The sequence below is a fragment of the Hemiscyllium ocellatum genome, chromosome 33 (genome assembly GCF_020745735.1).
Source record: "Hemiscyllium ocellatum isolate sHemOce1 chromosome 33, sHemOce1.pat.X.cur, whole genome shotgun sequence".
Taxonomy (NCBI): domain Eukaryota; kingdom Metazoa; phylum Chordata; class Chondrichthyes; order Orectolobiformes; family Hemiscylliidae; genus Hemiscyllium; species Hemiscyllium ocellatum.
This window is the reverse complement of record NC_083433.1, coordinates 2066228-2094002: the sequence shown is the minus strand read 5'-3', so window position 1 is coordinate 2094002 and position 27775 is coordinate 2066228. Positions and strand designations below refer to the sequence as shown.

Here is a 27775-nt window from a genome sequence, read left to right as displayed (position 1 = left end):
CACTCAGTTTGGGTTCAGTTGGGTCTATTCAGCTACTGACCTCTTTAGTAATTGATCCAAACATAGAGGGGGTAGTGAGTGAAGAGTGCAGCAGCACTTGAGCAAGACCATATTTGACCAAATGTAGTATCAAGCTGCCTCAACTACTGATGGCGGCTATTGGGGGAAAATTTGTAGTTGAAGATCTTAGCTGGTGCACATCTCTGCAGAAGTTCTTCAGGGTATTGCTATAGGCCCAACCATCTTCGGCTGTTTAATCAATGATCTTCCTCCCATGATAAGGTCAAAAGTGGGGATACTTGCTGATGATTCAGCTCTGTGGTCCTCATACCAAGCAACAAATGCAACAAGATCTGGACAACATCCAGGTTTGGGATGACAAGTGTTATGGAAAATAAAGAGCATGAAAGCCTGGGAAGGGTTAAAGCATGAACACCACTGGCAATCTGTGGCCTGTGGAAGGCTGGATGGGATAAGGATAGTGGAATGCTCTTACACCAATTAGCAGAGTAAGGTTGAAGCGAGAGGAGGTAACAATTAGTAAACGTAGTCTCCCTGTTAAGTGTCATTATGACAAGATTGGGACTATAAATATTTGGGACGTGACATTAAAATATCTAATTAATAGTTAGTAGAGTCAGCTGGAGACAGGAGACTATTGTAATAGTTGGAATAGCTAAATATCTAAATCATGACAGGTTAGTCTGGAACAGAAGATCACTGTAGCAGAGGTGATAATAAATATTTAATCATGACATGAGGAAAATATTAAGTAGGGTCTGAAATGAAAGACCATTGTTGCAAAAGTTACCACTAAATATTTAACTGTGCCACTAGAATAACTTTCAGTACAATGTATAACCAAAGAGATAATGGGAACTGACATCACTGGTTTATTGTGTAGCTAGAGTGAGGTACTTTGATTAATATAGTTGGACATGCTGATAAGCTAACAGAAACATGATAAATATTAAAAAAACACAGTCCGAGGTCCAGGGGCATTCAAGAATCTGCCAGTGTCACGGCTTTTTGTTTGCAAATAAAAGACCTACTTCTTGAAGAACGCTGTCTTCTGGTGATTCTTTATATTTCTCCATGACAGTGTCAGGTAATGACCATCCCCAATAAGAGAAAATCTAACCTCCATCCTCTCATTCAATAGCAAAACCATCATCCAATCGCCACTGTCAATATTCTGGCATTACCAATGACCAGAATCTGAACTGGATCAGCTATGTAAATACTGTGGCTACAAGATTAAGTCAGCAGCTAGGAATCCTCCAGTGAATTGTTCACCTAACTACTTGCTATCCATAGATCAGGAATGTGATGGATTACTTGCTATTTGCTTGGATGAATGCAGCACCAACCACACAAACAGTTCAATATTATCCAGGATAAAGCAGCCTGCTGGAAACGGACATCTACAAACATCCATTCCCTCCAATGTACAGTAAAAGCAGTACATGCCTTCTAAAAGACCAACTGCAGATCTTCAAGGTTCCTTAATAGCACCTTCCGAACCCACACCCACTACCATCTAGCAAAACGAGGGCACCAACTAAAGGGGAAGACCACCACCTGCAAGTCCCACTCCAACCCAGTCACCATCCTGAGTTAGAAACATTGTTGTTCCTTCAGTGTCAACGGGTCAAAATCCTAGAATGTCCCCCTCCCTAACAGCATCGTGGGGATATCTATATTTTAAAAGACCGCAGCTCTTCAAGAGCTAGCTCACCACAACCTTCTCCGGGCCACCAGCCCAGCTTGGGAAGCCCAAATCCTATGAATGAATAAATAAAAATACACAAAATTATGAAGTTTTGATAAAGACTATTAGGTTACCCCTCAGCCTTATTTCTTCAAAAGAAGAAAGAGACCAAGTTCTGAGGAAGAATGTTTGGTATTGCAACACAAATGTTAGAATTATAATTCAACAAGCATTTGTTAGTCTGGTATTGGAGTAAGCTGGATGCAGAATTCCAGCACGTGCTGCACAATTCTACTTGGAAATACACCAGTGTCACATCCTTGATCAAAGATTTGCAATAGTAATCAGTATCAGCTCCTATAAACAGCAGAACACATGAGCCTGTGATGATGACATAATTATAGCAGAAGCAGAAACCGGTCAATCCTTTACAGGGATGTAAACTCGTGCACTGCAGGTATCATCATTTCAAATCTTCTCTGTAACCGCTCCACTGACAACATATCTACTCTATAATATGGCCACCAGAACTGCACACAGTTTGAGAATACCATGTTACGCAGTACTAACAGAATCAGCAATGAGTAAAATGCTGCAGATGACAATCAATAATGATTGACTTTTGAGATGGCAGGGTACTATGACATGATGGCAGGAATCTGGCGGTAAGACATTAGTTGGAGACATTCCCACCTGGTCTGGAACTAGGAGCTGTTTGCCACAGGGAGCAGAGCAGCTGCTGCCACAGGTAGAGCATGGCTAGCCAATTTTTTGTTGTTTTGGAAAAGTTGTTATTTCCCTTGGTAGCTCTTTCATGATCAGCAGCTGCTGATTTAGTCAATATTTGAGAGCAAGGCCTCCAGGCACAGCTTAACAATATTTCACCATGCTTCAAACAGGTACAGAATAATTTAGACAATATGGCTTGCCTCTTCTTGGGAGGATAGCATTCTCTCCATTCTGTTCAAATCACACAGCAGAGAGTCCGAAAATATCAACCACGACTGAGGAAGGAAACTGACTTCAGTGAACACAAAAGCATTCTTTATCACCTTTTTAAGACACAAAAGTGAGACTCGGCTTTGATGGGACTTTCAGCCACTATCTAATTGAATAGAGCTCTCTTAAAAACAGATTAACCTCCTCCTCCTTTTCCTGATTTCACTTATGCCTGTTGTAATGCAGCAATACCCTTCATACCTACCTTTACCAGGATTGCAGCATTTCAAGAGATCAGCTCACACTTTCTCAGGGGAAAGTAGGGATGGCCTTGGCAATGATAACCTGTGAATCTGTTATTTTAGTTTTGTGTACAAGTACACAAAATGAGCCACTTGCACTGGGTATTTTGTTTACTTATGACCACTGGCATCTGAGACAGCTGGCACATGACGACCAGAGAGGTTAAGTGGGATCCTGGACCAGGAGATTCCCAAACCTGTGCCCATCTTTTCCAAAATTATCATAGTCCAATCTCTCAAACCAATGCAAAGTGCTAATCCACCCCTACACTCACCAATCAACCAACATCACTGAAAGATTCCTATACCTGTGCCTGGGGAAGTGGGCTGTTAATTTCGACCAACTATTTATTCAACAAATTTGGCAAACCAACTGCAAACATGAATGGATGGACATCTCAGGGAAGTTCACTATGTGGGCAATATTCTTGGAGAGTTACAGTCACAATGAGAGAGAGGTTCCTCTTATTGCATTTGCAAACTTGTGACCACACTGCCCCTAGCTCACTCATGCAGTTGAGGCTTCTCCAGATTTTCTCTAGAAGGTTGGGTTTTGACCAATAAGGTCAGTTACCAGTCAAGCACTGACTGTAGGTTGTAGAACATGCTCCAGTAGGGGCTAGGGGATTTCAAATACGTACATGCTGTGTTAAATTTGAGATCCTACATTATTCGCAATGTTTCATGAGCTATCAGCCAGTGATGTTCTTTAGAACATGAACATTACAGCAGAGTACAGGCCCTTCGGCCCTCAATGTTGCACCAACCTGTGGAACCAATCTGAAGCCCATCTAACCTACACTATTCCATTCTCGTCCATATGCCTATCCAATGGCCAATTAAATGCCCTTAAACTTGGCAAGTCTACTACTGTTGCAGGCAGGCCATTCCATGCCCCTACCCACATTCCTCAGTTTAACACCACGTAAAGGATGTTATTCTAGCAGACATCAGGAGGTCCAATGCTTGCTATCACAGGAAGTCATTAAAAGCTGATCTAGTCTGAATATCCCTGTAATAATCCACATGACTATGATCATGATCACATTCTGTGAAACTGAGAGAAAGCCGTGCACAGATTGGTTGCTGCGCTCTCTATAATAGTGATTGTATTTCAAAATACCGTGTGTGTCAGAGTTTGAGTGCCCTGAAGTCCCTGCAGAAATACAAGATTTTCCTTCTGCTTGAACTGTCTACAGACTGGCGTGTCTGACTGGTGTTCCCACCCAACTCAATAGAGAGATTATAAAAACAAAATCCTGCAAATGTTGGAAGTCAAAAACAGAAAAAGCTGGAGAAAGTCAGGAGGTCTGGCAGTATCTCCAGAATGGAAAAAAGTTAATTTTCCAAGTCCAAAATGATTTCTCCAGAATTGTCCTTGCCTAATTCCACTATGTCAACTTAAAAGCCTAAATAGTTCTTCTTGCTCCCAAACCATTAGCTCTGGTACTCTCAAAGATCTACACCATGACCCTGAATTTCAGCTGCATTTTGCCCAATAGAAGGTCTGGTGGCACACTGAGCAGTGTCTCTGCCTCAGAGGCAGAAGTGCCAGATGAGCCCCACCCTCCTTTTGATCACCACAGAAGGTGTGTTCACAACACAGCCAATTAGATTCAGTATCAACTCAAATCTTTCCAACAAATACCTACGGCAAGCAGTAAGAGTGGGAGACTTCTGGTCAATTCCGGGTGTGACAGAAGAAAAAAAGAGCATTTGCCATGAATAGCCTGACTAAACACATGGATAAAGGTTGCCACAGCAATTCAGACTCCTTGGAGACCTGCTGGCTCGGTTAGTCAGTATAAATCAGTTCAGAGCCAACTGCACGAGATTCAATCCACGTTCCAGCCAGACTATTCCCGCTTCCTCACCATACCCTTGAGTAGAGGTTGCAGCACACAGTCAGATCTACCTTCGGGCAGGGAACTGAAGAGGATTTTACTGCCCTATATCATCCTGTTCCTGGCTGCCAAACTTTCATTCTGCCTTTGTTCAGACTCCACCAGGAGATGTCCTCCTGCATATCCTCCCATCGTCATTCCTAATACATTTCAGCTCATCCCCAAAACTCTGCTATTCATAATCTAACTCCAACCTCTCCAGATCCTTGACACTATAACCTCTCCCAGCCAATACGCTGCTCCAAGATGTGAGAAACAAAGCTCTCACGCTGCAGTAATTACAGTCCGAGACAAGATCTGAATCAGCAGAGCTCTTTATTTCACACTTGCAAGTGGGTGTGATGTCCACAAGGCAGGGACAAAACACACCGAATTCAACAAATACTCGATATTTATACAATTTGGTTACCACATTTTTTTCCTTATTTCATTGTTTCCCCCCCCTGTTTACATCCTCCACTTCCCTGAGACCCTCCTGCTTATCTCATGTCTTACCCGGTCTTGTCTGTGAAAAAGATGCTCATTCCTATTCTCAGGGCTGTTTGCCCTTACCCTGCTTCCCTAACCATGATTTACTCCTTCCATTGGTGCTGCTCCTCTCAGCATCCTGCCATCAAGACTCGTTTAATTGTGGTCTGCTCCTGCGCCTCTGCAAAAGTGGGAAACAGACGTCCACACCAACTGTTTATTACAGGCATATTGAACCCAACTGTCTGTTTTCACAGCATCTTATCACGAAGCCCTTCTAACTGGGATTACTATTTGTTACATCCTTAGCAAACCAATTAGCATTTCCTCCACAGAGTTCACATTCTTGTTGACTCAGCTCCTGGCTGAAACAATTACACACTGATGAGTTCAGTTATTTTTTATATAATGAATTTTAGAATTGCAGAAGAAACAAATTTTCTATATCCCATAATTGCCCCTTTTTCTTTCTTTACCATTTGTTACCTTCTGCATTTTGTTTTTTTAAGTATTGCTCCCGAAATTTGCAAGCATCATTCAGGAAATTTCATCCATTTTGGTCTCACTCATCTCCTCAATATTTAGTTGATAAAGTTCTTCTGTCTGATTTCCTTTTAAGGGCACCTGTTTCATTAAGGTTGTCTCAATCAGTCTCTGGGTGACCCCTCGTATACAGGGTATGATACAACAGCTTCCTCCTAACATCACACACACACATCCTTTTTCTGCTAAAATCATATCAAGGGCCATTCTGTTTTCCCATGCTATCCTACTTGTCGCATCAAGCTGGTCTGATATTTCTTTAACCGCATCCCTTGTATAATTTAGAAATCGCTGTTGATTATAGAAAATGTAATTTAGCCAATCTACATTTTTATTAATTGTTACCCACCAAAAGAGAGCTGACACAAAGCCTCCCGCAATCTGGTTACGAGCCTTGAACTCATCTGGTATCCCCCTAGGGACTCCTAACGAATCGAGATAAATCCTGTCATCGAAAGAAGTGTCTAACAGTGATCTCTTACACCTTCCCTGTTTCCCTACTATCTTTTCCTTCTCAAATGCCAGGGTAAATGGAATTGCCAATTGTACAATTGCACATATCCCTCTCCAATCCAGAGGTAGGGTAGGTCTCAATATTTTGCCTCCACAGTACCACCACAGATCCGCTCAGGGAACCTTCAGTGCTGAGTAGTTCCCTCCTTTGTTCGTTTCGGTAACATTTTTAATCTCTGTACACAATTTCAGCTCCCCCAAATCTCTAGACCGACTTGTGCCTCGTCTATGCACACACGACGTGTGGTTTCCAACTGCGGCGGAAAATGTGGGGGGAACTTGTACATCTTTCTTCTCCAAGGGAGGGAACATCAGAGATAGGGAGGAACAATTCCTATCATTCCATGCAGTCTCATCCTGATACAGGGCTATCATACATTTCATGCCCTGCCTGTCTCGCTTCCACCCGAGCGGAAAGGGAACCACCTGGGCCACTGGCCGACTGGAGGCACATGCATAGCAATTGCTTTTGTTCAGACTTTTTACAGTATACTTTACCCATTCAACCCAGGCATTTGCATCCCTGTATCCAGTTTCTATTTCAAGAGTCTGTTTCAAGTCCTTTACCTCTATAATTTTTACTACTTTAGGATCAGTGGGAGGGGTGAAAGGTTGTATCTCATTATCCAGTAATTCCACCCGTTTTTCCTACGCTAATTCGAAAACAACAGCCCACAAAATGTTTCCCATGTGCTTTCATTTCTATCCCAAATGTTTCATTTAATTGTATCTCATAGGTGCCCCCGCCCAAAATTATTTTGTGCCATGTGGTTTTCTTTATTGTCAGGAATATTGGGTTACACTTAAAGTCTGGTTGAAGATTTGTAGCTCGGGTGTCCGTTGTTGTGGTTCTGTTCGCCGAGCTGGAAGTTTTTGCTGCAAACGTTTCGTTCCCTGGCTAGGGAACATCATCAGTGCTATTGGAGCCTCCTGTGAAGCGCTGCTTTGATGTTTCTTCCGGTATTTATAGTGGTTTGTTCTTGCCGCTTCCGGGAGTCAGTTTCAGCTGTAGTAGTTTGTATGTGGGGTCCAGGTTGATGTGTCTGTTAATGGAGTTTGTGGATGAATGCCATGCCTCTAGGAATTCCCTGGCTCTTCTCTGTCTGGCTTGTCCTATGATGGTAGTGTTTTCCCAGTCAAATTCATGTTCCTGGTTGTCTGAGTGTATGGCTACTAGGGATAGCTGGTCATGTCGTTTTGTGGCTAGCTGATGTTCATGGATGCAGATTGTTAGCTGTCTTCCTGTTTGTCCTATATAGTGTTTTGTGCAGTCCTTGCATGGTATTTTGTAAACTACGTTAGTTTGGCTCGTGCTGGCTATTGGGTCCTTTGTTCTAGTGAGTTGTTGTCTGAGTGTGGCTGTTGAGTCCTAAGGGTCGCAGTAGTCTGGCTGTCAGTTCTGAGACGCTCCTGAGGTATGGTAGTGTGGCTAGTCCTTTTGGTTGTGGCATGTCCTCGTTCCGTGGTCTATCTCTTAGGCATCTGGTGATAAAGTTGCGTGGGTATCCGTTTTTGGCGAATACCTTGTATAGGTGTTCCTCTTCCTCTTTTCGCAGTTCTGGTGTACTGCAGTGTGTTGTGGCTCTTTTGAATAGTGTCCTGATGCAGCTTCGTTTGTGTGTGTTGGGGTGGTTACTTTCATAGTTTAGGACTTGGTCTGTGTGTGTTGGTTTCCTGTGTACCCTTGTGGTGAATTCTCCGTTGGGTGTTCTCTCTACTAACACGTCTAGGAATGGGAGTTGGCTATCCTTTTCCTCTTCTCTCGTGCAAAATACCATGCAAGGACTGCACAAAACACTATATAGGACAAACAGGAAGACAGCTAACAATCCGCATCCATGAACATCAGCTAGCCACAAAACTACACGACCAGCTATCCCTAGTAGCCATACACTCAGACAACCAGGAACATGAATTTGACTGGGAAAACACTACCATCATAGGACAAGCCAGACAGAGAAGAGCCAGGGAATTCCTAGAGGCATGGCATTCATCCACAAACTCCATTAACAGACACATGGACCTGGACCCCATATACAAACCACTACAGCTGAAACGGACACCCGGAAGCGGCAAGAACAAACCACTATAAATACCGGAAGAAACATCAAAGCAGCGCTTCACAGGAGGCTCCAATGGCACTGATGTTCCCTAACCAGGGAACGAAACGTTTGCAGCAAAAACTTCCAGCTCGGCGAACAGAACCACAACATTGGGTTACACTTTTTATCGGGACAATCGCGAGCTGGTTGAAAGGGGGTTCGGTGTACTGTGACGAGATTATTATACCAAGTACCATCCCCAAGGCCATCCCCATAGGACTTAAGATGTATCTCTGAATTGCGGTACTGTCTCTGAATATCTACATCCCCACAATTGACTAAGCTGCATGCATCAGCGTCTATTACTTGTGGATTATCAGACTCAGGAACCATTTATAATACATATGAAAAGGATATTTGACAAAATCCCAATACTAAGAGGGCTAGCATCATAACTCTAAGCAGTCCCAGTACTTTAAACATCATACTGAAGCACAGAATGACTCAATATACAATCCTACAGAAATAACCCCGCGCTTGCGTCGCCACTGTATAATCAGTTACTCAAAGTCTCTTTAGCCTGAGTTTCAGCGGGTCTTGCGTTGATTCGGCTGTCCAGACTTCTTCCTCAACTGGAGAGTCCGCTGGCCCTTTGATCCGAGTGTAGTAGGTCCAGCCTTTCTCCGCCGTCCTTATCGCCGTTTCAGTCGTTAAAAGAGCCTGGTACGGCCCTTCCCAGTCCGGCTGCAATTTAGTCTCTGTCCATGATTTTACTAAGACCCAATCTCCTGGCTGGATGGAATGAACGGTGAATTCTAGGAGTGGAGTCTGTGCCAATAAACCCTGTTTCCTGAGGAAAGACAAAGATGAGGACAAGCCCAGTATATACTTCTTTAAGAATAAATCTTTAATTTCGGGAATTGGCAATTCTCCATTCGTTCCCAGATAAGGTAATCCAAATAAGATTTCATAGGGGGATAGTCCCAAATGTTTCCTTGGGGCTGTTCGTACTCGCAAAAGAGCTATAGGTAAACATTTGGTCCAAGGGAATCTGGTTTCTATTATCAATTTAGAGAGCTGTCGTTTGAGTGTTTCCAATATTGTTTTAGATACCCCACTCGCGGTGGCAGTAGCTAGGGGGGTATGCCTCAACCTAACCGGATAAATGATCTACTATGACCAACATATATTTTAGTCTCCCTCCCCGGCTAACTCAGTATAATCTACTTGTATACTCTGGAAGGGTCTCAATCCTGGGTCTCTTCCTCCTGGGGTCTGTTTTCTCAAGACTTTTTTATTTACTTTTCTGCTGATTATCAATTGTATATATTCCTTACATCCATATTCCCTAAGAACTAAATCACACATTGCTTGTACTCCCCAGTGGCTGCCTTGGTGTAGGACAGCCATAATCTCTCACATCATCATTTTGTTCAACATCTGTCCAAATAAATTCGGGGATTCCGTAAACCCCTAGGGAGCACAGTCCACCAGTATTGCTGTGTCCGTCCTGTCTTGGGGTCTTCCCACTCAAAGGCGAACAAATTCCTACTTTCCTCCGCCAAGGGACAAGCCCAAAAGGCCTCCTTTAAATCTATCACACTAAACCATTTGTGGTCATGGGGGATCTTACTCAATCTATAATCAGTCCCTCAATTACTGGCTGCAGTCCTCATGTACCCTCTAGGGAAATGAGATATTGTCACTCACAGACAATGTCCCCTTTCCTTTCTAAATTTACTTCAAGGGGAGGGATCTGTAGTTCTCCACGATTCCCTTCCCTAGCCCATACAATAGGGTCTATCTCTCTCTCCATATCCCCTGTCAACTTTGCCATTTGTACAACTAATTATTTTTCCTGAATTCCAATCTCCAGTCCAAAGAGGATAATTAAATCTCTCCCTAATAAGTTACTTCCTATATCAGGGATATACAACAATTCCCCTGTGACCCTATCCTTAGGATCTTCTATCATCATAGGTTCAAATACTGGGACAGTAAATCCCTCCTCTTTCACCCTGGAAACAGTAATTGATTGTGTCGACATTTCTACTTTCTTTGGTTTAAAATTCAACAATGACCGTGCTGCCCCCATATCTACTAGGAAGACTACCTCTTCCCTACAGGGTCCCACCTTCAAGTTTATCAAGGGTTCCTGGTGGGTCCCTGAGGGCAGGAACCCCTGGCACTCCTATTCATTATCAAAATTCATAAGCGGAATGGCCCTTGCTTCCCTTTGTAGATCAGGACACTCCCGCCTAAAATGCCTTATCTTTCCACAATAATAGCATCCTGCCTGTGGAGACCCCCATCTCTGCCCCTGTCGCTCGAACCCTCTATCAAATGCTCCCCCTCGTGTCTCCCTCTCCCTTTCCTCTGCCCTACATGCTGTCACCCGCCTCTCCGGTTGCTCACTATTGGTTCCATTCTTTTCTTAATAACCTCATCAACCGCAGCTACCATCATTTTCACCCTCTGTTTCTGTCTCTCGTCCTCTCTCTTTACAAACACTTTCTGTGCCTCTCAACAATTCATCTAATGGTTTTTCACTCCACCCTTCTATCTTCTGTATCTTTCTCTGTGTGTCCGGCCATGCCTTTGTCACAAAGTGTACTTTCAAAAGACCCTGTGCCACTGGGTCCTCAGGGTTCATGCCAGAATATTTCGCATCGAGTCTCAAACTCTACAAGAAAGCTGAAGGAGTCTCATCTTTCTCCTGACTAACTTCAAAGGCTTTAGTCAGATTCTGCGACTTCAGAACTGCCCTCATTCCTTTTAGAATCAGGTCTTTCAATTCCCTCATTTCTGCTCTATGCTCCGGGTTTTGAAGTTTCCCCTCAGACCCCCGGTGGGAAGATCATCTCTCCCTGTCCAGCATCCCCATAAGTCCCCTTTCCTCCCCAGTAAATAGTATATTCAAAACCCACGTTCAGCCCACGTATACAGACTGGGCCCCAAACATTGATCGATTTGTTCAGACAATCCTACCGGATCCTCAACCAGGACCTTCATTTCCTTTTTACCTGTTCTGACCTCCCCACTGGTGAGGGGGGCTCACACAAACCCAATCTCCTTGTCCCCTATTGGTACCTCCCGAAGGGGAGGAGTCATTACATTCTTCCCTTTTTTTTTGTTTTGCCCCCTTAGGCTTTGGTTTAGGTTCTCCGGAGGCCTCCTCTACGCCTACTTTAGCTTCTCTTTCTTCTGCCGAGGAGTGAAGGTCAGGAACAACAACATCCCTGTCCACCGCCCCTTCGTCCTCCTCTTGTGAGTCAGCTGTTCCCTGTCCATCTCCCCTCCTTCCGCATCGTCACCTAATCTGATTCTATGTTACGGACGGGGGGAATCCCAGGGACTGGGTGGGGCAGAGGGGGAATCCTTTGTCTTCACTACCAGCATTCCCAAACTGTCCTTCCAACAGGACGCAGAGTCCGCCTCCTCTTGGCTAAAAGGTTGCTTTGCATGCACATACAACTCTAAATACTGACATACTCAATCCTCATCCGAACCATACTTTGGCCTGAAGACGGCTGGACGAAAAATTCCTCAGTCTATACAAAGCAACAATATTTAATCATTTTCTTTTTATCCTTTACCCCTTGTACAAGTATTGCATGTCCATTCACGCAACATCCTCCCCAACAGACTTTCAGGAGGTATACTGCAAGGGACCCCGCCTCCTCTTTCATTGCCTTGTTATCCCCAGAGGCTTGTCCCTTATCCACGGCACAATTCGTATTGAGTTCCTTTGTTAGTCCCTTACTAACTACTAAAACTCTATCCCAGCCACCAAGGCAATACTTAAAAGTCAGTTTTCTTACCTTGGTCTGTGCACAGAGTTGCCTGACCCTTTTCCGCCGTATATTCTATTGACCGTCTGTCACTGTCAGATTCAGATATCTCTCTTGTGGGATTCGTACCAGTCGCCTAAGGGAGCAGACCAAACCGGGACACGAGACCACTCCTCAATGGGGAACGGGACGCGTCTTCCCAGTGTCCAGGGCCAGCCACTCCCCCCCCGGTGATGGAAGAACATCCCGGACTGCCCCACGTCAGGCGCCAATTGTGAGAAACAAAGCTCACACACTGCAGTAATTACAGTCCGAGACAAGATCTGAATCAGCAGAGCTCTTTATTTCACACTTGCAAGTGGGTGTGATGTCCACAAGGCAGGGACAAAACACACCGAATTCAACAAATACTCGATATTTATACAATTTGGTTACCACATATTTTTTTCCTTATTTCATTGTTTCCCCCCCCGTTTACATCCTCCACTTCCCTGAGACCCTCCTGCTTATCTCATGTCTTACCCGGTCTTGTCTGTGAAAAAGATGCTCATTCCTATTCTCAGGGCTGTTTGCCCTTACCCTGCTTCCCTAACCATGATTTACTTCTTCCATTGGTGCTGCTCCTCTCAGCATCCTGCCATCAAGACTCGTTTAATTGTGGTCTGCTCCTGCACCTCTGCAAAAGTGGGAAACAGACATCCACACCAATTGCTTATTACAGGCATATTGAACCCAACTGTCTGTTTTCACAGCATCTTATCACGAAGCCCTTCTAACTGGGGTTACTATTTGTTACATCCTTAGCAAACCAATTAGCATTTCCTCCACAGAGTTCACATTTTTGTTGACTCAGCTCCTGGCTGAAACAATTACACACTGATGGAGTTGTTATTTTTTATATAATGAATTTTAGAATTGCAGAAGAAACAAATTTCCTATATCCCATAAAGATGTATACAGTTTTCCAATCCTGGCATATACTATAGAAATATACATTTCAGAGAGATACAAAAGGACCATCTACTTCCTGAAGTCAGACATTAATTTTGAAAGTGACCACTATATGGAAGCTAAAATCCAGGAACCACAAGAGCTTAATCTACTTAATCAGCACCTTATCTGTCAGATGAATATTCAATCCCTCCATCACTGATGCATAGAGGCAGTGTGAATCAGAAGATGCATAATAGTAACTCATCAAGGCTCCATTAGCAGTACCTTCCAAAACCATAACCTCTACCTGCTAAAAGGAACAAGAGCAGCCAATGCAAATTGCCTTCCAAGCTGTACACCACCCTGACTTGGAAATACATTGCTTTTCCTTCACTGCTGCTGAGTAAAAATCCTAGAACTCCCTTCTAACAACACATGAGCTGCAGCAGTTCAAGGTGGTAGCTCACCGCCTGGCAGGCTTTGCTAACATCCTATTAAAATATGTTGCGATGTTTGTTCATGGATCAAACAACTCTCTCCATTACCCAGAATTACCCTCTGCACTTAGGCTGCATGAGACTCAGCTTGGAGGATGAACTCTTGAGTTAACAGAAGATTCCATTGTCATTGTGTGGACTGAGTGTGCCACCTACTGGACCAGAAATTGGTGTTAATTTATTAAGCTTCACACAAACAGAATAACTAACAGTTACTGGAATACATTAAAATATTAGAGGAGAAAGTGAGGACTGCAGATGCTGGAGATCAGAGCTGAAAATGTGTTGCTGGAAAAGTGCAGCAGGTCAGGCAGTATCCAAACAGCAGGAGAATCGATGTTTCGGGCATGAGCCCTTCTTCAGGGATTAGGAAAGTGTCACTTCCTGAAGAAGGGCTCATGCCCAAAACGTCGATTCTCCTGCTCTTTGGATGCTGCCTGACCTGCTGCACTTTTCCAGCGACACATTTTCAGCTACATTTAAATATTGGTCTCGGTCTGCTGCAAATGCAAGCCAACATCTGGAGATTTTCCCAATTTCAGTCGTGGGGCTAACCACCCTGCACTTGGGTCAAAATCCTGGAATCCCCTCCCTAATGGCATTGTGGGGTCTATCTACAGCATATGGACTACAGTGGTCCAAGGCAGGAGCTCACCATTAGCTTCTCAAGTGGTACCAAGGGATGGATAATAAATGCTGGCCAGCCAGGGATACAAACATCCCAGGGAGTAAATAAAGAAATTCAAAATAAATCAAATAGCCCCAACTAGCAGGGACAAATCTACTAAAGAACTTCTGCAGTACCATCCTTGTAACAGCAGAGGATCCCAATGAACAATGCAAATACCTATACTAAGAAACAATGCATCTTTTAATTCACCAGAAGACCTGGGTCTTGGAACATTTCGTCCAGGTTTGGTACATCAGGCTGTGGAATAATTCACCACAATGAAAACTGTTATCACAAAGGCAACTGTCAGAGTCAGAGGTACAGCATGGAAACAGACCCAACCAGATATCCCAACCCAATCAAGTCCCAGCTGCCAGCACTCTGTCCATGTCCCTCCAAACCCCTCCTTTCACATACCCATCCAGATGCCTTTTAAATGTTGCAATTGTACCAGCCTCCACCATTCCATACATGTACCACCCTCTGTGTGGAAAAAGTTGCCCCTTAGATCTCTTTTATATCTTTCCCCCCTCACCCTAAATCTATGCCCTCTAGTTCTAGACTCCTCCACCCCAGGGAAGAGACTGTCTATTTACTCTGTCCATACCCCTCAATTTTATAAACCTCTATAAGGTCACCCCTCAGCCTCTGACACTCCAGGGAAAACAGCCCCAGCCTGTTCAGCCTCTCCCTCTAGCTCAAATCCTCCAACCCTGGCACCATCCTTGTCAATCTTTTCTGAACCCTTTCAAGTTTCATAACATCTTTCCAATAGGAAAATCAGAATTGTACACAATACTCTAACAGTGGCCTAACCAATGTCAAAACAATTTTTCTCAAATGGTGTACTAAATCTGTGTCCTTAATACCAATCTGATTTAGCATCATGAAGAGTTTTCATATTATACATATGGGAACCCAAGACTACCATTTTCTCCAAGTCTAATGTAAGAACAGCTTAAACCAATAAATTTTAAAGCAAAGTTCAACCAAATTCCTGTTAGGTTTCATTTCTCTATACCAGCCACGTCCAGCTTTCACCAACATTCCCTTAGCGCCCATTTTACCACAAGGCTCAAAATATTTAATCCTTACGTTTACAATTTATCATATTTGGAAACTAGGCAGCATTCACCAACATCTTCATGACCAACAGGGATGAGCATTTAAGGCTCTCCCAGCCAGCAATATTCATCTTATGAACAAAAAAATAAGAGCTGAACAGTTCTGAACACTATTCTCGTGACAGACACTTCACTTCTTCGCTATATCCTTTAAAATTATTGCTTTTCAATTCTATATTCAATTCCCAAATGATGCTAGTGTGTTTAGGACACCTGCATCCCATGTTCGAATAACAAACATTCCTTCAAACCCCACCATCCCTTGTGATAACTTCATTTTATTCTCATCTGAAAAGCAATGGATTAGTCTTCATTTGACTCAGTTTGGATCTTTCCACCTTTCCCTCAAACTTTGCCCATTGTTACATTATTCTTCTAGCCTTTCTTCATCAGTAGAAGCTTTCATTCTTGCCCTCACCTGTGCCTTTGTTACATCCAGGTTTGACAATTCTTGCAGTCAACCTTCCACATTCCAAGCTCTAAACTTCAATACTAAACTGTGTTGTTTGCCCTCTCTTCTGTTCACATCACTGCTGTGCTGGGTGATTAGCATTTCCACCCAGTCTACTACATTTTAAATTCTTCACCCTCATTTTCAAATCCTCCATGACCTCAATCTGCTCCAGTCCTACAACCTTTCAAATCTCAACACTCCTTCAATTTTGGTCTCTTGCAGGTTTCCATGGCTGTGGCATCAGTATTGATCTCAAACTCTGGAGTTTCCTCCTTTTACACCTCACTTCCCGCCTCCCCCAAAATGCACCCCCAATTTTTTTTTTCCCACTTTACTTGAATCTTCCCTAATACCATGTACATAACATGATTCAATGTTATGTTATGTCTTGACCACGAGTATTTTCTTGGGACATCTCAACAAGAGGTTTTATAAATAAAAGTTGCACATGGTAAAATAGGGCTGAGTCAGCACAGCTTCATCAAGGGGAGGTCATGCCTGACAAACGGGTTAGAATGCTTTGAGGTGGTAACAAGCCGGGAGAACCAGTGGACATAATCTATTTGGATTTCCAGAAAGCCTCTAGATAAGATAGGAGCCCATAGTGTTGGGTCAAGTTAATAGCATGGTTAGAGGATTGGCTGACTGGCAGATTGTATGGACAAAGAGTCTTTTGCAGCATGGCAGTTGGTGAGTACTGGAGTTCCACAAAGGTCAGTGTTAGGACCATAACTATTCACTAACAATCTGGACAAAAGGAACGGAGGATGTTGCTGCTAAGTTGACAGATAGGTGGAGGAACAATTGTGTTAGAGGCGAGGTGGCTGCAGAACACTTGGACAGATGAGGGGAATGGGCAAAGAAATGGCAGATGAAATATAATGTGGGAAAGTGCGATTTGGAAGTGCCAGCGTTGGGCTGGGGTGGACAAAGATCAAAATCACAGTAGGTTGTAGTCCAACAGGTTTATTTGGAAAATAGAGGCACAGACTATTTTATAAGTGGGGAAATGCTTCAGAAATCTGAAGCACAACAGCATTTAAGAGTTCCAATTCATTAATTTTCTTAATGTTAACATGCAGATTCAATTGATCTCACTAGGGGCCTCTTGCATAGGAATGGTTTGGACGGATATGCACCAGGTGCTGGCAGGTGGGACTCGATTGGGTTGGGATATCTGGTTGGCCTGGGCGAGTTGGACTGAAGGTCTGTTTCCGTGCTGTACATCGATAGGACTATGACAGTTAGGAAGGCAAATGCAATATTAACGCACATTTCAAGAATCGAGTGCGTGATACTGGAAAAGCACAGGTCAGGCAGCATGAGGAGAATTGACATTTCGGGCATAAGTCCTTCATCAGCAATGAGGCTTGTTGGGGGGAGAGGGGCTGAAAGATAAATGGGAGGGGGGTAAGGCTGGCAGGAAGCTGGCTGAGAATGTGACAGGTAGAAGGTGAGGGAGAAGGCGATAGGTCAGAGGGTGGAGTGGATAGTGGGAAAGGTGATGGATAGGTCAGGAGGGTGGTGTCAAGTTGGAGGCTTGGAACTAGGATTGTAAGGGGGGGGGGGAAATGATTCATTTCAAGAGGGCTAGAATATGACAGCAGTGATGCACTGCTGAGACTCTAAAGCTCTGGTCAAACCCCATTGTAATATTATGAGCAGTTTTTGCTCAAATCAAAAAGGAGGATTTACTAGCCTTCGAAGGGTTCCAGAGGTGGTTTACAAGAATGATCTTGGAGGTGACAGGCTTGTCTTATGACATGCAGTTGAAGACTCTTGGTCTATACTCAATGGAGTTGGGAAGGATGAGGGAGGATCTGATTGAAACTTACAGAATACTGAGAGGACTGACTAGAGTGGAAACAAAGAAAATGTTTCCACTAGTCAGAAAGACTAGCACCAGAGGGCACAGCCTCAGAATGAAAAGGAACTTAGCTGAGGAATTTTTCAAACGGAGGGTGACGAACCTGTGGAACTCATTGCAAAAGGTGGCTGTGGAGGCCGGGTCTCAGTGCATTTAAGACAGACCGCTAGATTCTTGATCAGTTAGGAAACCAAAGAGGAAGGGAGAATGGGGATGAAAAACATATTGGCCACGATCAAAATGGCAGAATAGACTCAATGGGTCACATGGCCTAATTCTACTCTTATGGTCTTATGTTAAGATTGTTCCTGGTCCACTCATACTGTAATGGGTCAAAAGGATGTGGCATCTCAAATGTTAAATTTCAAACATTAGACTGGATTTGAAATAGCTGTGGATCATACATTCAACTCTCAGATAACATACCAAGAAAATAATTTCAAATCACTTTCCCCTCCTCGGCACTCTCAATGAGCTCAAGGTTATGACATTTCCTTTGATTGGGAATTCCTCACGCATCACTTTCTGTTTTGATCTCTGAAAATCTGAAACTTTTGACCAACAGCATACGGTCAGATAGTAGCACTATTTTAGAGAAGTCTGTGGGTGAATAGTTCAAAATTTAAAATTCAATAATTTTCATGGAGAGAAAAAACATTTAGGATTGATATATGCTGCATACTCAAAACTTTAATTCACTGCTCAGGACAGAGCCGCCGACTCTCCTCTATACTAGTAAAATAGAGCACAAATGGTTAGGCAGATCAGTTATTGCTATGCTTAAACTCACCAGTTTTTACATGGAGAGAATCTTTTAACCTCACCATATAAATGCACCCAGAGACTAACACCTGGACTCTCACCAAGTTGCTTCTTTTTAATTGCTGTAGCCACATAAAGCACATTCCATATCCTCTGGCGTAGGTGCTATGAACAGATTACAATGAAATTGTTCTGCTACAAGAAATGCCAATTAAATCAGACCCCAATACTAAACCCCAAATTGAAGTTCCTTCCAACTGTCTTTTATAGATCAAGATACAGAGAGCCCTGACAGCATCAGAAATCAATGGAGCTGCAGTTCTTGTTCAGAAGTGCTTCTGACAAAGTGTTTCTCATTTTTAAACAGCAATCCTTCCTCGACACTGGCAAAGAAACCAACAAGGTGGAACTCCTCAGACTCATCTACTCCCAATTACATCAGACTAACATCAGGTGAAATGGGATCTAAGAGTGTTCAACTAGAAATACTCCGGTCAGGCAGATCTGTAGAAAGACAAACAGAGTTAATGCTTCAGGTCAATTACCTGCATTGCTTTTTTGTATTTTCAACAATTGCAGTACAAAGGAATCTCGATTATCTGGCAAAGTCCCAATGCTTGGCCAACTTCTGTTATCCAGCATTCGACTATCCAAATGAAATACTCCCCCACCTGTGTCCTTCAAATAGTCGAGCTTTCTCTGCATTGGCTTTTGTATTAGAGTAAAAAACGTGTTACCTTGTTATACTATTGACTACTTAATAGTATTCGAGCATTTGAAAAACACCGAGAATGCTCAATCCAGCCTGGGAAGTAAAAAGGAGAAAAAAAAAAGTTTTAATTAAGTAGATAAGATACCAGCTTCAAGAGAGGGTACCAAGGGAAGAGAGCATATAATTTATTTCTTTGGAAATATGCAAAGGAAGGAGCATATTTAAAGTTGACGCCAGTTGATTCTGTAATTCACACACATGTAACAGATTTGAACAGTATCCCTTTAATACTGATCTATTTATCTCAGGGTAAGTAGCCAGTAAAAAAAAATTGCTCAGATTTGAGCAACGTTGTCCATCTAGAAATCTCTTTTTTCTGTGTACGTGAACGATTTAGGCTCAAGAAGCACAATTATAAACATAAGATGGAGGGCTTGTTGATGAGGCCTGTACAAGACAGATCAGTGGCATGCTCAGGCAGATACAATTCAGTATGCTTAAGTTATATTGAGATAAAACAGGTAATGTAGCTATATATGGACAGGTAGATACAATACAGGTCTAATAGCGTCAGAAATGGGAAATCCTACAAGAATGAAATGATACACTTACACAAAAATACAAGATTGATCTCTCAGTTAAGCAGACCATTGCAAGTTGCGTGCAGCTTTGGGTGCTACATTTGAAGGATATTCACACCAGACAGTAAATGCATTTACCAGAATGATACAATGGACTGGGAAGGACAAAGTCAAGATACAGTTTAGAGTGAAGCCAGGAAGGCTGGGATTTAATCAAGTTTGAAAAGATTTGAGCAAGTGAATGAGATAGAATTTCCTTAGGGTAGTTTAGTTCAGTACCACACTAATCCTTACCATCTTATAAGATGGAAACATTAAAGCATTGACAGCAAGGACAAACTTATACATGCGGATCTAAATTCAAGGAGAGTGGACAGTCGTGCTTGTATCTCCCTCTAGCTAACTTCTAGCTGAGGTTTCCACAAAATTAAAAGGATCATGGAGAATTTGCAAGACTTACCCAAAGTTTAATTAGATCAAAACTGACTTTCCTCAATTCCAGCTTCTTTCACTTAGAGCTGTCCCTTAGCATCCAGAAATGGAAGGACATCATTGCTTACATATGCAGCAACTCTGCAGTGACAGTGTAGACCCAGCAGTCCCATGACAATGGATATCGCCCATCATTTCTCCTTGTTGGGATTATTTATAAAGATGCTTTCTTGATTCTCTTTGCTAATAAAAGCTTCACTTTCAGTACAAGATGAGGAGGAAGCCCAATAAGACTGATCTTGAGACAGGAGAATTGGAAATAAGTTGGAGGCAAAACTGCAGTCAAGGGAAAATGGACAAATGTGGTGTCTCAGATGGGATCAAAGAACAATGCAATGGTAAACACAGGCAAGACAATAGGCAGACAGATGCCCTAACAGCTGATCTTATATAGATGCAAACGCACAGGTCTTTACTGGCCCACAGTAAAATGCAAAGTTCAAGTGGACAACCCAAACAGCCAATAAAAGCGCTCTAACCTCATTGAATAAACATCCACAAGTATACATGAAAAATGTTTTATTTTTTCATACAAGCACTAACTGCTTTTTAAACGCAGAACTGTACAGATTCCTGACAAAGTATTTTCCAATACAATATCTTATGCACAGGTTAGAACAAAATACATGATGTACAACATTTGATTTCTTTGTCTTTTTCTTTTTTTCTCAAAATTATACAAGGTCTCTAAACAACAGCTCTCTTCCAAGAACGTGTGTATGTGCACGTGTGTGCGTGCGTGCGTGCGCATTCTTTCATTCGTTCAGACTGTGAGCCCAACACTGGGTTACTGAGGGTCAATCAGCAGCATGGGGGAAGAGAACTTCACCCTGTCACAGGATGTTCGCGTCCTGGTTACTGCAGGTCCCTGTCCTCCAAGTATCTGTACTCGAACGTAAAGCCTTCTTTCTTTCTCTGGCCCCATTTTTCATAGTCAAAGTAAATGTATGTTCCCTGTTGGGTCAGAAAGAAAGCCTAGTAAGATGTAAACATCTGTATGGGGCATAAGTTATAAAGAGTCTGAAGTTTGACCAATCCGCTTTGTCACGACGTCTCATCACCTATTTCAATACTTACTGAATCCCTAATTTGGAGGCCACTAGTTAGAGAGTCTGATGTGCAGAGGTGAGTAATCAGAATGGAATTCAGGCAAGTACTGATGTCTAATTAAAGTTATCAGAAATCCAGGACACTATTAAACCTTGTCCAATACACAAGGATAGGGGCAGCACGGTGGCTAGTGGTTAACACTGCTGCTTCACAGCACCAGGGACCCAGGTTAGATTCCAGCCTCAGGCTACTGTCTGTGTGGAGTTTGCACATTCTCCCAGTCTGTGGGTTTCCTCCCACAATTCAAATGGCCATGCTAAATTACCCAGAGTGATCAGGGAAGTATAAGTGTGTTAGTCAGGGGTAAAAGTAAAGTAATAGGGAAGGGGAATGGGTCTGGGTGGGACACTCAGTGGGTTGCTGAGGACCTGTTGGGCTGAATGGCCTGTTTCCACACTATAGGGATTCCATGATTCACAGGAACCCTCACATTCAGCCACAGAACCTCCAGCCCATTAAACACTAAACGGAGGTGCATCCCTTTCACATTTGCACTGCTGCTGAGTGATGCAATGATAAGGTTTGGCAATATTTAAACTCTCATCACAAGGTAACTAACCATTAGAAAAAAATCCTACACATGGGGACAGGAAAGATGTGGCTAACCAGATGACAGACAAAAAGCCCAATCCCAGATATGTTCCAAAGATCTTACAGCAACAAGAACATTCAAAAGGAAAAAAAATGTGATTCAGATATTCAGATGGACAAAAAGATAAGGAAACAAATTAAATTATTCCAGAGTAACCCATAATTACTGCAGCATTCCATCCTGAAGACAAAAACTGCCTTTGTTGGTGCCACTGAACTAGTTACATAAAGAGCCAAACTTCAGACTTGCCGCAACAACCTGAGTGACATAGCTCAAACTGCAGCCTCCGGCTTTCACAGGAGCAAACCCCAGTTACAGAAACAGCACAGGATGAATGCGAATAAGGAGAATCATACAGCACAGGAGCCTGTTCAGTTCAGTGGATTAGTACTGGCTTTTTGAAAGAGATTAAACAAACTCACTTTTTTTCCTTTATTCATTTGTGGGTCTTGGGCTTTACTGGCTGGCCAGCATTGATAGCCCATCCCTGTTTGCCTTTGAGAAGGTGGTGGTAAGCTGCCAGCTACTCCCTATACTCTTATTGTTCCAAATATTCATCCAATCTTCTTTTTCAAAGTTCCAATGAATCTGCATCCACTGACCAAATGTGGCCATGCTTCTCTGATCAAGATAACACTGATAGGTGGAGAGACAGGTAGTGTTGAGGAAGTGGAAGGCTGCAGAGGGACTTGGATATATGAGGAGAGTGGGCAAAGAAGAAATGGCAGATGGAATGCAATGTGGGAAAGAGAGGGGCTCTGCACTTTGGAAAAGTACAGGCATAGACAATTTTCTAAATGGGAAAAGGCTTCAGAAATTAAGCACAAAAGGGCTTGGAGTCCTAGTTCAGGATTTTTTGAAGGTTAACATGTAGATTCGATGGTAGTCAAAGGCAAATGCAATATTATTCATTTCAACAGGGCTAGAATACAAGGAGGGATGTATAGCTGAGGCTGTACAAGGTTCTGTTCAAACCATATTTGGAATATTTTAAGAAGTCTGAATCTGCACTCTTAAGTTTAAGAGGAATTCATTGAACATTATAGAAGTCTCAGGAGTCCTGGACAGAGTGGACATGAAGATGACTATGACTCTATGCTGCCACTTGTAGGACAGACCATGACTCGGGGCATAGCCGCAAAATGAAGAGACAACCATTTAGAACTGAGAGTTAGGGAGGAACATCTTCAAGGTGGTGAATGTCTGGCACTCATTGCTACAGAAAATTAAGATCTACTCAGTGTACTTAAAACAGAGACACTTGATTAATAAGGGGATGAAGTATTACAGGGAGAAGGCAGGAGACTGGGGTTGAGAAACAGATTAACCATGATGGAGTAGACACAATAGGCCAGATGGCCTAATTCTACTCCTTTATCTTATGGTCTAAGACAACCTCATCTCTCTGCCCACTTCTTTTGCCAGAAGATGCTACCCTCTGATTACTGGCCATTCTACCAATGAAAATAGTTTCTCTCCATTTGCTTTAACAAAATTTTTCAGTTTTGAACACTTATTCCATCTCCCTTAACCTTTACTGTAAGAACAAGTTGTCCAGGTTTCTCTGTTCTCTCCACAGAAATGAGCACAATTTGTAATGTATGGAATTATTAAAAGTACAATTCTTTGCACAGAAACCAGTCAATTTTCTTCACAAGTATTTTGTTAGAGACTAAATGATCTGAAATTGGTCCTGAGAGCCCAGATGCAAACTGTACCTGTTCATATTCATCGGTGATGGTTTTTGGCTCTTCGTGTCTCTGGAACCACATCATGTACTTGGTGTGGAATCTCCAAGATTGCTTCTTCAAAGCTTTAGCAGCTAAATACTGGGACTTGGTCCCCTAACAAAAAGGAAATATAAAAGAAAGCTGAAAGCAGAGTTAAATCAATTCATGGAAAGATGCAGCATAGCAGGCCATTCAGCTGATTAAGCCTATGCCAGCTAACTGAAGCAGCTTTCCAAACTATTCCATTCAGCTGCTTAATTCCCTTGACCCTGCAAATTTCTAATTTAAATATTTACCTAATTGTGTTTGGAAATTGCAGTTAAATCTCCTACTATCTTTACAGTCAGCACATTCCAGATCACAATGACTCTTTGTAAAAGTCATTTTTGTCAGTTCTTTTCCAATCATTGTGAATCTGTATTCTCAGGTTACAGGCAGCTAACACTGGAAACAGTTCCTCCCAAACTATTTGTTCTGTAAAGACATTCTAAACAGTTCTATTAAATCTCCCTCAGCTCTGAAGAAACATTCCCAGCTTCTCTGGTTCTTAGCTAACCTGTCATTTTTCTCTTCTCTCTCCCTCCTGAAGGGATAGGTTTCAGAGGTACAAACCCATAAGTGATGGGTCCTCATATACTTAACCAATAGTCTTTAAACTATGTGAAGGGACTCACACCAGCCGAACATCTTCACCTGAATAAGTACTGACCAATCCAGGGGAAATCTCCCAGGTGAATATTCTCTCCCTCACAGCTGGAATAACCAGTTGACAGTTTACAATTGAACTAGGAACTGAAACTGGATTCATGCTCTACAATATTGTTACATTCTCTCCAAGAACAAACATGAAAAACATTAGAACCCAAATAATAATCCTAAGTTTCCAATAATATTTTTCTTAAAATCCAAGTGGTTAGCACTGCTGCCTCTCAGCACCAGGGACCTGGGTTCAATTCCCACCTCAGTCAACTGTGTGGGGTTCCTCTGGGTGTACCAGTTTCCTCCCACAATCCAAATATGTGCTGGTCAGGTAAACTGGCCATGCTAAATGGCTCAGCGTTAGGTGAATGGGTCTGGGTGGGTTACTCTTCAGAGGGTTGGTGTGGACTTGTTGGGCCTTAAAGGCCTGTTTCCATACTGTAGGGAATTTAATCAAATTGAATATAATCAAAACTTGAACCATACGAACAAAATTGCTGTTGACCTACTATATTTGGGCATAGCCACTACAACAGTAGTCTGGGGTCGGTGGTTAAGTACATGCCTGAGTGGAAAAATGCAGCTCATTATCCGCTAGAATAGGTGTCTAAAAAGTGAGTCAGCTGGCGAGATCCAAGATGGCGGCGACTCAGCAAGTCTGAGTCTACACAGCCCTTCCCAAAATCTGGGCAAAGTGGGTTTCCTGCCCCCACCACACTTGCCAAACCACCCAAAAAATTTCTTTAATCTCAATTAGCTGCTGAATATTATATTTAAACAGTCTAATACTGTGGATAATGAGTAAATCGAAGGGACCCCACAGCTCTCAGAAAACAAAGACCCCTCCCCCACCCTCCTCTCCTCCGGCTGCAGCTGATGTAAAAACGGGCCTTATAGAGATGATTGCCAGATTGGAATCGACACTCGTCAATTTCATCACAGAATCCTGACAGCGATGGAATGCATTCGAAGAAAAGCTGCAAAAACAGAATCAAACTATCGGAGAACTACAGGGCCAAGTGGAGGGGGCGGAGCTAAAGGCCACGACCTCCGAGGCTGCAGCTCAAACAGCTGCAGAACAGGTGCGAGCTCTGGAGCAGAGAGTCCGGGCCTTTGAAATTTACATCGATGATATTGACAACAGAAATCGGAGAAAAAATATTCGGTTGCTGGGCCTTCCCGAGCAAGAAGAGAAGGGACAGTTAATAGCATTTCTGGAGCGATGGCTGCCGCAACTTTTAAACCTGGGGGCTGAAACGGACCGGGTAAGGGTGGAGTGGGCCTACCGGGTAGCAGCACGGGGATCTGGCCCAAACCAGCACCCACGCCCGTTCCTGTTCCGGCTGCAGAGTTATAGGGAGAGGCAGATACTCCTGGATGCCTCCAGAAAGCTTGGAAAGGATCCTAAAGCCACGATCCATGAAGGATCCAAGATTATGTTATTTCAGGACTTCTCCCCGGCTCTGGCACGAAGAAGGAAGGCGTTTGATGAGGTGAAGAAATGTTTAAGGGGCTTAGATATTCAATACACCTTACGCTACCCAGCGACGCTGTGCTTTACCCACGAAGGATCAGAGTATAATTTTAGATCACCAGAAGAGGCCAAGAAACTTTTAGACTCGGTTAAATAAATCGTAAGAGACAATTTATGTTGGCTTGCCTCTCCCACACTCCGTGGGGAGAAATGGATACTTTATTCTACTTTACTTTTGCCTCTGGGAGCGGGGTTGTCTTCCTTGCTATCTTATGTTATTATACTTAACTGTAATCTGTTGGAGTTGTAATTTTATAGTTATGTATGTTTGTACGTGGCATTGATGCTATCAGATATACTCAGGTATGGGTGGGGAGGGGTGGGGGTGCGGCACTCACTGTTAACTCTAGCTCGGTATTATATCTAAATCCTATTAAGGAGCGCCCGGGTCGAGGGTGGGACACCGTTTGGGAGAGGATATGGTGGAACGTTGGAAAGGTAGTAAGGCCCCCTGAGGACAAGGGGGAAGATCTCCATTCAATAATGTTTAATTTTTTGTTCTTATTGTTTGGAAATAGCTTCCTTTTTGTCATACTGTTATGAGTGTATTAGAGAACATTTTCTCTTGTTTGACGGATGTAAGCGACTCAACTATACACTCTGGATGATTGTGGATTAGTTGAATTTTGATGATTATATATTTAAGATTTATTTTTATATTAATGTTTGTGCTTGAAAATTCTGCTTATTTTTGTAAATTTGTCAAAATGTTAAACTTCTAATAAAAATATCTATTAAAAAAAAAGTGAGTCAGCTATGATGCTGTCCTTGTCCCCATTGTTAAATAGCCGACTAGTCAGCAATGGTTATTGACAGACATGGAATGGTAGGACAAGAGGGCAACCTACAAGATACTGTACGTCCTGGGACCTATTCTCAGCAAAATTGCTAAAGATGTAATGAAAGGAAGCTAAAAAAGTTTCAAGCTTTGAAAAGGTTTTAGAATTCAAGCTGAAGTGTCAGGTTTTTGGTGTGGAGACCTTGCGGCCAACAGAGAGCACAGTGCAACAGTTCAGAAAAGGTAGTAGCTGCGCAGGCCAATTTTTGAGTTGAGAACACAACTTGATTTAAAATCTGATTGAAGATTTGTAGCTCGGGTGTCCGTTGTTGCGGTTCTGCTCGCCGAGCTGGAAGTTTTTGCTGCAAACGTTTCGTTCCCTGGCTAGGGAACATCAGTGCGGTGGGAGCCTCGTGTGAAGCGCTGCTTTGATGTTTCTTCCGGTATTTATATTGGTTTGTTCTTGCCGCTTCCGGGTGTCAGTTTCAGCTGCAGTGATTTGTATCTGGGGTCCAGGTCGATGTGTCTGTTGATGGATGTTCTTGCCGTTTCCGGGTGTCAGTTTCAGCTGTAGTGGTTTGTATATGGTGTCCAGGTCAATGTGTCTATTGATGGAGTTTGGGGATGAATGCCATGCTTCTAGGAATTCTCTGGCTGTTCTCTGTCTGGCCTGTCCTATGATAGTGGTGTTTTCCCAGTCAAATTCATGTTGCTGGTTGTCTGAGTGTATGGTTACTAGAGATAGCTGGTCGTGTCGTTTTGTGGCTAGCTGATGTTCGTGGATGCGGATTGTTAGCTGTCTTCCTGTTTGTCCTATATAGTGTTTTGTGCAGTCCTTGCATGGTATTTTGTAAACTACGTTAGTTTGGCTCATGCTGGGTATTGGGTCCTTTGTTCTAGTGAGTTGTTGTCTGAGCGTGGATGTTGGCTTGTGTGCTGTTATGAGTCCTAAGGGTCGCAGTAGTCTGGCTGTCAGTTCTGAGACACTCCTGACGTATGGTAGAGTGGCTAGTCCTTTTGGTTGTGG

General features: G+C 43.0%; 1 protein-coding gene across 6 annotated transcripts in view; it reads right to left on the bottom strand.

Annotated features, from left to right (window-relative positions):
* Nucleotides 1-20809: 20809 nt before the first annotated feature.
* The window catches only part of LOC132831405 (CCR4-NOT transcription complex subunit 3-like), a 90879-nt gene continuing 83913 nt past the window's right edge, over nt 20810-27775 (bottom strand). For all 6 annotated transcript variants that reach the window (XM_060849530.1, XM_060849535.1, XM_060849534.1 and 3 more), the window contains exons 19-20: nt 23726-23851; nt 20810-21259 (exon numbers count right to left, since the gene is read on the bottom strand). In XM_060849530.1, coding sequence (XP_060705513.1) covers nt 21161-21259; nt 23726-23851 — 225 coding nt within the window. In that variant the 3' untranslated portion in view covers nt 20810-21160. The remainder of the gene's footprint in view (nt 21260-23725; nt 23852-27775) is intronic.